General features: G+C 41.3%; 3 protein-coding genes across 3 annotated transcripts; 1 reads left to right on the forward strand and 2 right to left on the reverse strand.

Moving 5' to 3' along the window:
- Positions 1-116: 116 nt before the first annotated feature.
- CSUI_008923 (ribosomal protein l19 protein) lies at positions 117-10,976 on the reverse strand. The gene is made up of 7 exons (XM_068069042.1): positions 8,511-10,976; positions 7,346-7,427; positions 6,099-6,220; positions 4,440-4,575; positions 3,274-3,458; positions 2,025-2,093; positions 117-312 (listed from the first exon to the last, which is right to left on the reverse strand). Exons 1-7 carry the CDS (start codon positions 10,194-10,196, stop codon positions 220-222), a joined length of 2,373 nt encoding a protein of 790 aa, XP_067918981.1. The 5' UTR covers positions 10,197-10,976; the 3' UTR covers positions 117-219.
- Positions 461-779, reverse strand: CSUI_008924 (uncharacterized protein). Its single transcript, XM_068069043.1, has one exon. It carries the CDS (start codon positions 655-657, stop codon positions 514-516), a length of 144 nt encoding a protein of 47 aa, XP_067918982.1. The 5' UTR covers positions 658-779; the 3' UTR covers positions 461-513.
- Positions 10,977-11,164: 188 nt separating the features above from the next.
- CSUI_008925 (phytanoyl- dioxygenase superfamily protein) lies at positions 11,165-15,177 on the forward strand (the record flags this gene model as incomplete). The annotated part of the gene is made up of 3 exons (XM_068069044.1): positions 11,165-12,730; positions 12,876-13,779; positions 14,769-15,177. Coding segments are annotated over exons 1-3 (1,776 nt in total), but the record flags the coding sequence as incomplete, so codon positions are not given.
- Between the last annotated feature and the right edge of the window lie 203 nt (positions 15,178-15,380).

Below are 15,380 nucleotides of genomic sequence, written 5' to 3' on the forward strand. Positions count from 1 at the left end.
AGAAGAAGAAGAAGAAGACATGAGAGAGGGAGCAACAAAAGCAAAAAAGAAAGACAACTGTCTTTCAGTAGATACACAGAGGCCTCCCTTCAAGAAGAAGAAGAATAGGAGGAGGAGAGAGACCACATTCTACAAGACACAAACAAGAAGATAAGATGAGAGAGTAAGAATGAAAGAGAACAGCTCGCGGAAGAAGAAGAAAGATAGAAGATCGATCAGTCATTTCGGTAGATTTCCCGGATAGAGAGGATGATAGGAAGGTAAAGTTGTAAGGGCTGCGGGAGGTGACGCCTCTGTCGAAAGTTGGCGAAGCTATACAACAGGCAGGCACATCCACAAGAGAGAAAAAGGACAAGAGGAAGGACAAAAGAAAGAAAGAAAGATACAGAAAGGACGAAAGAAGGACAGATGGAAAAAGAAAGAAGTAGAGAGAGAGAGAGACATGAAATTCAGCCCGAGAGGAGAAAGAATAATTACTGCTGCTGCTCTTTCTCTTTCTCCTCCTTTGATAGATCACGAGTCTAGGTCATCCTGGCCATGGTAGTGAGCTTCGTTCTCGTGATAAGAAGAGAGGAAAGAAATTGAAGAAAAAGAAGACGAGAAAGAAGGAGAGAGCTTCCGTTCACGATGGAGGCTCTTCACGCTATTTGCATGCATGCATTCGATGGGAAAGAGAAAGGGTCACTAAAAGCCCGTATATACACAGAAAGAGAGAAAGAGAAAGAAGAGGAGGGAGCGAAAGAAAGGAGGAGAGGAAACCGAAGCATGTTAGAGACGTTCTATGATATAGCCCTATATACATGTAAATTTATGTATGCATATATGTATGCATGTATGTAGACTCCTGCGTAGTGTGTTGATCCATCCATTCATTCGTTCATTGACAAGCACAGACAGTTCACGCCGCGCCCTCTAGATGGACTTTTACGAAGATACCTAGGCACACGTCTAAAGACATGCCTGCCGATCTTTGCTTGCACTCGAGAAAAAATACAAAGCAGAGACACACAGAGAGACAGAGAGAGAGAGAGAGACAGAGAGAGATGAGAGGCCTGTGCGTGTGTATGGATTTCCACCATAGATGACCGAGGAGGCCTCGACTGCCTCCTTCTCGTGGTATTTTAGTAGACACGAAATGTGAAGAAGAAGAAAGAAAACGATCGATCCTCCTCCTTGTTACGTAGTGCATCCACACGCCAAGGCGAGGAGAGAGAGCGAAGAAGGCAAATGAGGAGTCTTTCTTTCTCTCTGTCTCTCTGTCTGTCTCCCTGTGGTCGAGGAGACACCTCCAGTCTGTTCGCTACCTAAACCCTCCATAAGAGCGTCTCAGTACCTCTCTACAATACGACAGATACATATACATAGACATATACATATATAGAGATATAGATATATCTATATAGATATATAGATATATATCTATATAGATATAGACGTCTGTAAAAGAGAGAGAGAGGAGAGAGAAAGGAGAAGAGAGAAGGTGGGGAAAGAAAGGAGAAGAAGAAGAAGAGAGAAGAGGGGGAGATGAAGAGTTTCATCGATTCTCCCTGTAGGCTTTCTTCTTGCCTTCAATCTATTTATCCTTCGATCGAGGATCGTCTGTCTGTCTGTCTCCTAGTTCTATGTATAATAAGACCCAAGCTAACCCAACATAAACTTCTTCTTTGTCTTCAACTGTTTCATAATGGAGGAAGAAATGCATGCACAGACGTGGAGAAAAAGAGAAGGAAGAAGGTAGTAAAGCGACTAAAGAATGCTCTCAGTTTCTTTCTTCTAAACAACATACGATAAGAATGAAACAGAGAAGAGAGAGCAGAGGCAGACAGAAATGTAAATAGACACGTTAAAGACAGACACATAGACAGGTAGACTGAAGATAGATAGATAGATAGATTAAAGATAGATGGATAGATTAAAGATAGATGGATAGATTAAAGATAGATGGATAGATTAAAGATAGATGGATAGAAGATAGATAGATAGATAGATAGATTTATTTTTAAGTGTGGATGTGTGTGTCTGACCTTGAATCTACCCCATTGGACTTTCGCTCTTCTCTTTCGCAGTTTCTCCGCTCGACGTCTTCTCTCATCCTATATAAAGCCACATAGACAGAGACATAGATATACACCTTTATTTTATTTCCAATGTGCATGAGACTTCTTCTTTTTCTCTTTTTTCTTCTTCTTCTTCTTCCGAGCTTTTCATTGTCTTTGTCTGCTCCCTTCATGTGAAGAAGAGAAAGGATGTAAGTTCTCCTTTTCTTCTTTCGGTAGAGATTTTCTCTTTACTTCACTTCTGCATGCAGGAGGAGGCACCAGCTACTTCAAATGTATCTCTACACATATACGTAGATAGACATATATACATAGATATCTAGCCGTGTATACATGTCATAAAAAGACTCGCATGCATAGTGTGTCCGCGTAGATGTATATATACATATATATGTATATGTATATATATGTATCGCTGTAGATATAGCATATACACTGGCATACATTGTCACGCGAATAGCATATATATATATATATATAGGTACTACACGCATGCGTAGATGTCGTGTGTATGCACGTAGATAGTGTATATGTATAAGGACAGGACAGATGTATGAACAAGGAGAAACTGTGTAGAGTATGTAGATCTATGCATATATGTATATATATATAGGTATATATGTATATATATATATGTATATATGTATATATATGTATGTATATATGTGTAGGTATGTCTCATAACGAACTGCACCAGTCTTAAAGCCGAAGAGGAGAAGCGCCAAGTGAAAAAGAAAAGAAGAAGAAGTGCACAAGAATGAGGAGTATAGAGGCTTGTCCAATCTGCTTCGCTCCTCAGTCCTATTCTGATAATTCTCTTCCACTCTTTTTAACTACTTTCTCTTTTCTCTTTTCTTTTCTTTTCTTCTCTTCTTCTCTCTCCCTCTGCACTTTCTTCCGTCGCGCCACCCCCTGTCTTCTTTTTCTTCTTCTTCTGCTACGGAGGTGTGAGTCTCGCACGTTAGAGGAAGTGAGGAATCATCGAGTCTCCAAGCAAAGAAGAAGAAGAAGAGAAAGAAAGACAGAGAGGGAAAGAGAAAGAAAGAAGAGAAAGAAGATGACGAAGAGAGAAGCTCAATAGGACCTCTGACATGTCTGGTGTATTTGCGATGAATGTTCTCTTCTCTCTTTCCTTAATTAAATTTTCTAAAAGAGAGAAAGAAAGAAAAAGAAAGAAAGAGAAGCCCGAGGAATTGGCTAAGAAGTTGTATCTCACAAATGAATAAATAAGCATTCTTCGATACATTTCTCCGCGAATGAAGAGAGATCTTTTCTTGCTGAACATAGGATAGGGCCCTCCCCAGACATAAGGAGGTAGACCTGCTTCTATTCTCTGTCCCATGTAACGCTTGCGAATTCGGACAATACGCTGGCGAATCTTTTTCTCCACTGTACGGATACCTGGAGAAAGAAAAGAAGAAAAGAGAAGACATAAAGAAGAAGAAGACTCTTGAAGAAAGAAGATGGAGAGGAGGAGAGAAGAGAGATGACATGGATGAAGAAAGAAGAGAGAGAAGGGTGAAGAGACGACCGTGAGAAAGAGAGACAGAGAGAGAGGAGAAGAGATAGATCGAGCCACAAAAAAGAAGAGAGCAGACACCTAAGGTAAAGGAAAGAAGGAAGGAATGAATGAATGAAGGTCACAATAGAAAGATGAGAAAAGACAAGAGGCAGTAGGAAGAAGACGAAGAAGAAGAGGAGGAGAAAGAAGAGGACAGGGGGTGGGCTCATTCTAGGGAGCTAAAGGGTCTATGCCTACCACCTCTCTCTCTCTCTCTTAGATATCTAGGGATTGACTAATGAATCGAACATAGTCAATACAGACATGCATTAATCGCTTCTTCCCTACTTGAGATAAAGGCGGAGTAGTACGTGGAGTAGGAATACGACTAGGAGGAGTTTTGATATGTCAAAAGCGTCTATACTCCTTCCTCGTGCTTCCACATACACATGCTCCCTACCTACAGACCTACATAGATCTATCTATCTTGAATCTATTTTGAATCGATTTGTCTCTATCTACTTGGGTGAGTGTGCCATAGATGTCTGTGCGTGGATGCATGCGGTAATGCATGTCAGTTGGAAAATTCAAAGGAGCTACAAAGGAGGAGAAGGAGAAGGAGGAACGTAAAGAAGATAAAGAGAAAGAAAAAGAAAGAATAACAAGATGAGATATGTCACTTCTTCGATAAAAAGAGAGAGAGAGAGAGAAGAAATGGAAGAGAAAGAAAGAGAGGTAGATTTTGAAAGAAGAACCCGCATCATTCTTGATGTGTCTATGTCTTGTATCTTCTTTCTCTTTTCTTTCTTCTTCTTCTTCTTTTTCTCTCTTTCTTCTTGTCCTGTCTTTCTCTCGTTTTAAGTTAATTGTGTTGATCTTACCAGGTTTATGCGCTCCAATCCGTTTAGTCCATCTGCCTTTGAAGTTATATTTCCATTTGTATCGATAGTCTCGAGTTAAAGGCTTCGGCGGATTTAAAAGATAATCTTGAGTAGCAGAGGCACAGCTATTGACCACCTACAGAGAGAGACATGCAGACGCGGCGAGAGAGAGACAGAGACAGACAGGAAGAGAGATATAGAGAGACGCAGGAAGTAGATAGAGACATAGAGATAAAGGTAGAAATAGAGAGAAAGAGAGATACAGAGCTACGTAGGTATATGCCTGGAGAGAGAGACATACAGAGATAGATAGAGATATAGACAGGACGGTAGATATAGATACAGAAAAAGAAATACAGAGAAAGAATGATACACAGATAGGTATATGGAGAGTGACAGACAGAGAGATAGGGAAAGAGATAGTAGAGAGAGGGATGAAGAGATAGATAGGGTCACAAATATGAAGATAAGAGAAACAAGAGTACAGAAAGAGAGAGAGATATGGTATACAGAGATAGAAGACATGTGAATGAAGAGAATGAGAAAAAGAGAGAAAAAGAAGTAGACGAGAAGAAGAGAAAGAGAAAGAGAAAGATGTCTGAATAAGAATACAGACACCCCAACCTGAGTAAGAAAGATAGAAAGAAAGCTAGTTAAAGAGACAAAATCCCAGGAAGAAAAGAAGAGAAACTCTAAAGAAGCGTAGGATATGAAATTTCTCTCTCTCTCGCTCTCCTTTTTTATATAGGTGTTCATCACGCAGTGTATATACACCTGCTGGAGGGAGCCACGCATGCGGAGGTCTCCTATGTCCACACACCTATGCCTGCCGATCTATCTATCTAACCATATATATATATATGCGTCTACCTATATATATGTTTCTCTCCATTTCTATGTCTCTATGCGTCTCCATGCATGTGTATTAAGGCCTGTGTAGTATGAAAAGTGTATAGGCAGCGCCATAGATATCCAAGGGGATGCTTAGGGAGAGTGTTATGACTGGAATGTCTATCAAAGATCACGCCTACATGACTTTCTCTCTCTCTTTCTCTCTCATTCTTTCTCTGCTTCCGTATTTGTCTCCTGTGTCTCTCTCTATCGATTTCTGTCTCTCTCTGTCTCTGTGTAGACTGTTCTTCTTCAGAAATACACGAAAAGACGGAAGTCGCGAATTTCCATCGCACTGGTCTAGAGAGATAAAGACAAATAGAGAGACGAAGAAAAGATAGACAAAAGAGAAGCAAGTTAAAGATACCTAGATAGATCAAAGATAGATAGATAGATAGAGTGAAGATTTATAGATAGACGATGTGGATTAGAGATAGATGGCCTTAAAAGAAGAGATGGCGATAGGAAAGAAAGATAGAAGAGAGGTGTGTATGGTAAGTGGCAGAAGTTTGAGAGAGATTGACAGAGAGAGAGAGAAGGACTCGAGGAGCTCTTGGATAAACAGTGAGAGACATATATATGCATATAGATATATATAGATAGATAGATACATGCATATATATCTATATGTATATATATTGGGTGTATGTTGAATGATGAGTGCATGCAAATGGTCGGGAAAGAAGAATGCAGAGGAAAAAGAGAATGAGAGAGAACAAGAGCGAAAGAGAGAGGAAAGTCCATGAAAGGATCTGTTGATGGATTTACTTTGATCGATAGGATTCTAGGTGAGTGGAGAGGAATTCGTTGCTCTACGCCAATCCCTTCATAAGCATTTCTCACGACGAAAGAAGAATTTAACTTCTTCTTTCTTACACCTACACAATACCCTAGAGAAAGAACGCAAAAATCGAGACAGACAGAAAGTGATAGTTGAGAGAGACAGGAGACACACAGAGAGACCATGAGAACGAAGAGACAGGGCAAGCGAGATAGGATGAAGTAGCAGAGGGGAGAAGGAAAGATCAAAGAGAAGAAGAAAAAGAGATAGAAAGAGAGATAAACGACGGGCATGTTTTGTTGAGAGAAAAATGCCAGAGAACTAAGAAGAAAGAGAGAAAGGACAGAAGAAGAGAGAGGGGAATTGCGATATGAACAAGCGACAGAAAGGACAAGATAGATAGGGAAGAAAGGGACTCTATTGAGAGAATATAAAAGAAAGAAAGAGAGAAGAGGAAAGAGAAGAGGAAGAAGAAGAAGAAGATTGCTCGTCTTGCTTTGTATCTTCTTCTCTTCTCTTAGAGAGAGTGTTTTGAAGAGAATATAAGAGATACTGAGAGAGAAAGAAAGACAGAAAGAAAGAGATAGAATTAAGGGGAGAAAGAAAGATCTCAAAGGATCGAAAAGCATGTAGATAGGAATGTACGTCGTGATCTATCCTTCTCTACAAGAGAAAAGAAGAAAGAAAAGAAAAGTGTCTCTACTAGGACAAGCGACGCCTATCTAGATAGGAAGGAATAGACACAGACATACGCTACAATTCTACTTACTAGAGGCTCACTTAGTCTTTATACATATATATATATATATACATATATATACATATATACATATTCATGCATATATACATATATACATTTATATACATATATACATATACATCGTAGGGTGATGGATAGATAGAGACGATGAAGCGAGAAGGGAAGAAAGAAGAAGAACCGAGAGAAGGAGAAGATATCGATTGATACATGCCAAGAGAGGGGCTTGTAATTCTCTTTCTTTCATTCTTTCCTATGTCGTTCATTTCTTTCCGTAAAATGAGTAGTCTCCTCAACTACGCAAACATACGTGTACGCATATGCGTATATACATATTCATATATATATATAGGTATATATATATATATATAATAGCAAATATATATATGTATGTATATAGATGCACAGAACGAGAAGGGAATGAAAAGCAAGAGGGAGAAGCAAGAGAAGAAGGAAAGACATGTCGACAAGGGTTACCTTGAAAAGTAGCAAAGGTTTGCTGAGACCTAGAGAGCTCATATCGCACTTCCAAAAGATCACCCGGGCCCAGTAGAGGAAGCTGCACAAAAGAAGAAACATGCGGTGTATGTTGAAGATAGCATGAGAGGAAAGAAGAGGAGAAGCATCAGCAAGAAGAAAAAGAAGACAAGGAAGAAGAAAGAAAGAGAGAGAGATGAGGGCAATACCCACCATAGAATGCTCATGAGATTACAGACATAGATCCATAAATATCCGAGTGTATGTACATCCCCCCAGGCATAAAGAGAAGTGTACATACAGACCTACGAAGAGGAAGAAGACGCAGACGTCTTTTGATAGAAGAAAGTGAAGGGAGAGAGGGTAGACGGACAGTTATCTTCTTATACATGAAGAGATCTAGATAGATGTATGATAATAGATCTCTCTCTACATAACCTTCAAATAGAATACAAAGAGAAAGAAGAAGAAGAAGCATCTCCATGAAGAATGAGACGGTTTGTCGTAAAGACCAACGACTCTCTCGCAAGCTTAACAGAAGATTTCTCGGGAAAGGCAAGAAAGAAAAAGGAGAAAGAAAGGGAAATGGAGAAAGGAAGGGAGACAGGAAGAAAAAGAAGAGGAGAGAAGAGACTGAAGGGCAAGGGGTAGGTGTCTTTCTTTCTCTTTGTGTCTCTAGCCATGGTACTGGGCTTGTATGAGAAATCTCAAGACACTCCTAGATTCTTTCATTACATACACAGTTCTATCGATCCCTCCTGTCTCTCTGTTCATCTTTGACCTACTTATCATCTGTCTACCCGCCTATCTCTCCACCTACATACGGTCTCTCTGACTATCTTTGCTGTATCCATCTTTATCTATCTCCCTATCTATCTATCAATCTATCTCGAGCAGATACAAAAGGAGAAAAGCGCACGAAAGAGAAAGAGAAAGAAAGACGAATACCAACTTGTTTCCAGAGAGAGATCTGCTAAGAAAGAGAAGAAGAAAGAAAGAGAGGAGTAATTCACGCCATACACTTCTCTCCCTCTATCTCTACTTATCCTTTTCATTCTTCTCGACATCTCTCTCTGTTGAGTTAGATCAATCCAGCACCCCTCACTCTTCCTTCGTGTGGATTCTTCCTCTTTTCAAGAAAGGAAGAGAGATGTTTCAGCCATACCTGGAAATTTCTTTCTTTCTCGAGGCGATGGATCTCCAAGAGATGGAGCTGATGGATGAGCTCTCTGCATGTCTTTGGCATGAGAGGCTCCAGCCTTGAGGCAGGTGTGTCTGCAATAGGAGGTCCCGACCAGGCATTTCTCTTATGAAGAGAATGATAATCTTCTTCTTCTCTCTTGCGGTGTATATACACCTGACGAATCTTCTCTTCTTCTAGCAATTTCTCCTGAAGGACGGATCCCCTAGGTAAACACAAGGGTGGATAGTGAAGTAAAGGATCGACAGGAAGAATGGAAGAAGAAGAAGACGTGTCTATCTTCTTCCTCTTCTTTTCTTCTTCTTCTTCCTCGTCATAATGGTGGAGAGAGTGCAGAGGCCGTGAATGAGTTGGATGGGGAGAAGAGGAGAAGAGAGAAGATTTTTGCATTCTCTTTCTCACTTCTTCTTCTTCTTTCTTGTAGAGAACAGGAGGCCAAAAGCGCGAAGTCTCAGGGTTGTCGAGGTGGAATAGTCTCTGTCGTAGATTCGATGGAAGGACACGCTGACGTAAAGAACGGATAGAAAGATAAAGAAAAGAAAGAGAAGAAGAAGAGAAAGAGAAAGATGAACAGAGAGGTGGAAAGAGGATGGGTCTGTCTTTTGAGAAGAGGGAGTGAGAGAGAAACAATGGCGAGGAGAAAAGGACAGAAGAAGAAGAATCTGAAGAGGAGACAGGAGGAGACGAAGGAGAGGACGAGAGTCGCTTTATGGAGGAAGAAGACGAGATTCGCCTTATAGAAGGAGAAGAAGAGAGTCGGCTCAGAGAAGAGGAAGAAGAAGACTGAGAATGAAAGTTTTCCTGTAGAGCTAAAGAGAGAGATTTGGAGAAGGAAGGCGAATTTGCCAGATAGGAGAGACAGAGAGACTGCTTCGACTTGAAGAGAGCTGCTGAGAACGAAGGAAGAGGAAGAGAAGAGGGGCAGATTTCCTTACTATCTAGACGGGGAGACAAGAGATGCAAAGATGAAGAAGAAGAAGAGGAACAAAATAAAGAAGGAGACGGGGAGGAAGAAAAGAATCTAAAGTGGACAGGGGAAGAAGAAGAAGTCGAAGAGCATGCAGATGAGAGAAGTGAGAGAGAAAGACAAGAAGAAGAGAGGGGTAAAGGCGACAAAGACGAGGAGGTAAGAGGAGAAGAAAGAGAAGATGAAGAGGTGAAAGAAAGAGGGGATGTCTTCAATAGACGAGGTCTACTTATTCCCCTAGAGTCTATAAATGGAGAAGAAGAATCGATGGTTTCTCTCAGGTCAATCGATTGCTCTCCTTCTGCTTCTCTCCCTCTTCTGTCTCTTTCTCTCTGCGTTTCTCTCGTGTGTATCGCGTGGTCTATGAGAGAAGATACTTCGCCACTAGCAGCATATCTCAACTTGACGATTTGCTCTTCTCCTCTCTTTCTGGGACCGCTGAATTCTCTTTCTTCCTTTACTTCCCGTCTTATCCTCTTTCGCAGGAGCTCTTCTTTCTCTTCAGCATTTCCAGGGGAATCACGAAAACAAGAGGAGAAAGAACATCCCTGTGCACTTAGGGAAGAAGAAGAAGAAAGAGGATGACGAGGAATACGAGAGGGAGGAAGAGAAAGAGACGTTGTGAGATAAGCTGGAAGATCAAGAAAAAGAGGGTGATAGACCACTCGTTTCATTCTCCGCATCTTTACCACGAAGAAAGCATTACACCTCACTTAAAAGCATCCCTCTTATCTGCCAAAAGGAGAAGAGGAAGATGAAGATCGTAGGCATATCTTGGATATATATTTCTCTACATGTGGGGAAGATGAGAAGAACAAGAAAGAGAAGAAGAAGGAAGAAGATGCAAATAGCAGTAGGACAAGGGAATCTTGATGAGAAGATTGAGAAGTTACAGTCGAGAGATCAAAAGATAAAGAAAAGGAGAAAGTTGAAAAGGAGGTGTCACGTGTAGAGGGCTCTCCTTGACGTACTCTAGTTTGTCTTTAGTGACAAGGAATCTCCGAGATATATCTCTCATACATGCCCTTCTTTCTATGAACCCAAAGAGCTACACCTCTACTCTGATAAGTAGGAGATAGATATAACTGAAGTAAATGAAAGAAAGAAAGAGAGAGATTTGCTCCCTGGAGAGTGATAGATCGATCAATGGAGAGATATCTAGTGACGAGGAGCGGAGAGATGATGAGAGGGAGAGAAAAAGAAGAGAAAGAGAATAAGTTGATCTTTGCTCTAGAAAGGAGAGAAACGGAAGACAGAAAGAATGATTTTACGGCATTATATGAAGAAAGGAAGGAAAGGGCAGAGTTTCAACTTTCTCTCGCTATGCCTTTCATCTTGATCGGGTGTATGTACAGACACCTCAGACGCAGGAGAGATCCACGGAGTAGAAACGTCAAATATAATGCATGCATTAAAAAGATACACTCCAGGGAGAGAGACTACGGAGAAGAAGAAGATGCACATGAGGAGAAATAGATGGGAATTTTCCAGAGAAAACATGTTGGTAGGTTTGAAGTTGCTAAAGTCTCTCGCGGACACATGCAGTGAGTTCTTTTCATTGCATGCGCGCATGCAGACGATAGGAACGACCGGAATTCTCAGAGAGATCTCAAGAGGGGCTTTGAAAATACGAGGATCGATTCGTTTTCTTTCTCGATAAAGCAGAGCCTCTGTTCTCTGGAGTTGTATTGATCTTCTCTGTCTCTCTTTCTTCTTTTACTTCTCTTTCTTTCTGCTCTCCTTGTCTCCGTAGGAGCAGTAAGTCACGATTTCTCTGCATCTCTTATCCATTCCTGAGTTTTCCCTTTTCTTCTTGTCTTGTTCTACATCATCTTTATTCTTCTCCTTTCGCGTCTTTCTCTCCGCCTCTCTTTTCTGAAGGGACAGTCTGCATTTAGCTCAGAATCCGAGGTGTACATACACCCCGTCCGTTCACAAGTTCCTTCAGTACAGAGGAGGTGTGATCGACCCTCTTTTCCTCTTTTCTTTCCCCGAGTCCTATTCGTATTTCTTTTTCTCAGTTTCTTCTGCTCCTCTTTCGTCTTCTTGCAATTCTTCTTACAGGAATCGGGCGTCTTAGGAGAGGCAGTAGATGTCTTGTCCGTGCATTTCAGAGAATTTCCATACCCTCCAGTCTACCCTTCAGTTTTTGTTATTCTGATCTATCTTTTCTATCTCTCTCTCTGCCTTTGTCTCTTTCACGCACTTCTTTCTTATCTCCGTATCATTTCTTTCTTTCATTCTCTCTTTCTCTGGCGTGCTGGCGTCTATCTTCTTCTTTCGACGGTAGATCCGTAGTCAAGAAAATGCGCACGTAGAGCCACAGGCTTCTAGGGTGTATTGATCGTACTATCTCCTCTTTGTCTCTTTGTCTCAGACGTTTTGAGAGAAGAGAAGAGAGAGAGAGAGGACCCTCCTACTTTCATGCAAACTCGCACCTCTCTTCTTCCTGTTTCTCTTCTCCTTCTTCTCTTTCTGCTTCTTCTCCTTCCTTCTTTTCTTCCTACCCTTGTTGTATTTCTCTCTGGGTATCTGTCAACTCTATTTCATCTTCTTCTCGATCGGTAGGATCTCCTCCTTTTTCTTCTCCTCTTCTTTCTTTCTTCCGTCTTTTTCTTTTCACCCTTATTTCCAAATCTGCACTTTCCTCTTCTCTTTCCCTCGTCTTTCTTTCTTTCTTTCTTATCTTCTTCACTAATCTTGTCTTTCTTCCTTTTTTCTGCTACTTTCTTTCTCTCTCTCCCTGCAGTCACCATGATGCCTCCTCCTTCTTCTCTCTCTTCTCCTCCTCCTTCTTCTTCTTCTCCTCGTCTGTCTTGTTCTCCCCCTCTCTCGTATCGTACAAGAGTCGGGCGAAGAGAAGAAAGGCGTTCTTCTGTAGATCTTTCTTCTTCCTCTTTTTCGTGTATATCTTTATCTCATTCTTCAGGATCTCTTTACAGACCTCTTCTTCTTGTTCTCCCTCTCTCTCCTTCTTACCCGTCGAAGTCACACTTTGCTCTTCTCTCCGCTTCTTCTCGATCATCTAAAGATAGAAAGACTTTTTCAACTACTTCTTCATCTTCTTTATCATCCCCCCTCGCTTCGGCCGTAAAGACAGCTGCGGAGAGAGCAAGAAAGAGAAGAGAAGAAGGCCGTCGTTTGGAGAGAGTGCGGAGGCTCCTCCAGGCAGGCAAAGTCTCTGGAGCCATCGTCGCTTCGATTGCTCTTGCCACAGGTCAGCACGTCCATTTTCAGGGGAGCAGAAACGCCTCTCTTTCTTTTTCTTTCATCTCTTTTCGCATCCCTTTCTTTCTCTCTCTCTCATTTCTTCTTCTTTCGTGACTCTTTCTTTCTATGTGCGGGTGTGTCCGTGTGTACAGGAGGTGGTCTCTGGTGTATGTACACCTTCAAGCGCAGACATTCCCTTTCCTCTTCTTCTTCGGCATCAGCAGGTCACGCCCCTTCTACATACCTCGATCCTTCTACGTCGTGTCTTCCAAGGGAGCTAGCTAAGAAGATCTCTATCACTCCGACACCTCTGCATTTGATCGATTTGAAGCGTCAGACAAGACTCTCTCCTTCGTCTCCTGGTCCTCCATCCTCTCAGTCGCACCTTCTTTCCCCTTTTTCTTCTTCTACTTCTTCGTTTTATGAGAATATCTTCCCGTCACCAGATAGCTTAAGTCAAATGCTTTCTTCCTATCCTTCCTTTCCTGTAGATACACCGGAGACCTTTCTGCATGCGGTCTCGCATGTCCTCCCTCTTGAGTTGCATCTTCATCTTCGTGACGCTTTCTGTAGAAATCTCGAGATTGCTCTGATCAAGCGCGGCCGAGAAGAAAGAAGAAGAGACAAAGAGAAAAATCCAGAAAAAGATGAAGAAGAAGAAGGAGAAATTAAAAAGATCATGTCAGATATATGGCTTTCTCTAGGTTTACGTCCTTATCAGACTTTCCTTAGTAGCATCGACTTCACTCCTGAGATCCAAGCCTTCGTCCGTTCCTCTTCTTCTTCTCCATCTTTTTCTTCTTCATCTTCTTTTTCTCCATCTCTCGATGGGGCGACGAGTGGGAAGATAGATGAATTTCTTGGTGCATGTCGTGATAAGATTTCGGATATTCTCATAGCTAGCTGGCAGCAGCAGCGATACTTCGATCCTCATACATATCGAGACAGTCGATGGAGAAGGACAATCTCGAGAGAAGCGGGCGGGAGAAATATAGGGACTCCCATCCCTTTCTACTCCTATGCAGATCTAGATCTCCATTCTCCTTCTTTCGATAGGTAATTAAAGAGACAGTCGATGTCTCCTCTCGGCTCCTTACATTTCTAGAGGTAGTATCGATTCCTAGATCTAGCCAGATAAAGAGATAGATGGATCGGTAGATAGGTAGATAGACACATCATGTCTATGTATCGTAGTGAATGAGGTGTATGTACACCTGACGGGAAGGTACAGGTTAGCGGTCTTCGTTTTTATGTTTTGGCTACAGAACATTATCTCCTTACATATTTCTCTTCTCTCTATCTCTAGTCAAAAGAGCAGATCTGTCTGTCTTTTTCTTCTTCTGCTCGGGTCGTCTTTTTCTTGAGAGAGAGAGAGAGAGTTGGATAAGGCAACTTCTTGTAGCTTCATTCTCTTCTTCTTCTTCTCTTTGCATAACATGCAAATTACACATGTATGCCTACTCTTTCTCCTCATATGTGACGACGGATCTGTCCCTAGTATGTATACACACCTCCCTGGTATACATATATATATATACATATATATATATGTACATTTGTATATAGGTATAGGTATATGCGTATAGATATCACCGTGTGTATGCGGCGCTGCTGCTGCCTTTGCCGGTATGTATGTGTATGTATGTATGTGTATGTATGTATGTATATGTATGTATGTATATGTATGTATGTGTATGTATTTGTATGTATGTATGTATGTCTATGTATGTATGTATATGTCTATGTATGTGTATGTATGTATATGTATGTATGTATGTATATGTATGTATGTATATGTATGTATGTATATGTATGTATGTGGGTATGTATGTGTATAGATGCTCTTCTGGTGTCTATACAAGCTTTGGAGTATTATTCTAGAGCCTGAAGAAGAGGAAGAGCTTTTCTTCTTCTTCTATTGCATATATCGTAGGGATGTGTATTTCTATCTCTCTGTGTGGCCTCGTCTCTCGAAGTTCGTCTTATCCGCGTGACTTCTCTCTTTTCCTTTTCTATCTCTCTTTTCTTTCTCTTTCGTCTTTCAGATGCCGTCGTCTCCCGTCTCCATCTACCTCTTCTTCTTTCTCTCAGCCGCCTCCTTCTCAGTCGACTCCTTCTTTCTTTTCTTCTATCGTCAGTTTTCTCTCTGAACCCTTCTCTTCTTCTCCTTCTTCTGGCTCACCTACGACTTCAACATCTCCTCGCTCTTCTTCCTCTTCTTCTTTATCTGAAGAAAATGAGGAGAAGAAGAAGAAAGAAGCGAAAGGGGATGAGAAGAAGAAGAAGAAGCAAGAAGGCGAAGGAGGTTTGTATGATGAGCCTGTATTTCTTGGGAGCCTTGATATAGCCGACGCTGTGCATGCGCTAAGGGAGTATGGTGTATGTATCATACGAGGAGGGCTCACGCAGTCACAGCTCCAAACTCTCCAAGATTCTCTATATGGAGATAAAGCCATGGTATGAATGATATATATACAGTAAATATACACATCTCTCTCTCTCTATATATATATATGTACATATGTATATATAAATATATTTATTTACGGATAGAATAGGGAGGAGATTTCAAGAGAAAGAAGAGGACCCTCAGTTCCATTCTTCCTGCGTGTTTGTCTATACACTCAAATGCCATCTCTTCGTCTATCTATCTATCT

Source organism: Cystoisospora suis, assembly GCF_002600585.1.
Source record: "Cystoisospora suis strain Wien I chromosome Unknown contig_5151, whole genome shotgun sequence".
NCBI lineage: Eukaryota > Apicomplexa > Conoidasida > Eucoccidiorida > Sarcocystidae > Cystoisospora > Cystoisospora suis.

Excerpts from the sequence above, each read along its gene's own strand:
- CSUI_008924 (XM_068069043.1), bottom strand. The coding sequence starts at position 657 with ATGCATGCAAATAGCGTGAAGAGCCTCCATCGTGAACGGAAGCTCTCT.
- CSUI_008923 (XM_068069042.1), bottom strand. The coding sequence starts at position 10,196 with ATGCGGAGAATGAAACGAGTGGTCTATCACCCTCTTTTTCTTGATCTT. Across the intron at positions 6,221-7,345 it reads AACCTTTGCTACTTTTCAAG|GGTATTGTGTAGGTGTAAGA; the intron begins GTAACCCTTGTC and ends TTCTTTCTCTAG. Across the intron at positions 3,459-4,439 it reads GATTGGAGCGCATAAACCTG|GTATCCGTACAGTGGAGAAA; the intron begins GTAAGATCAACA and ends TTCTTTCTCCAG.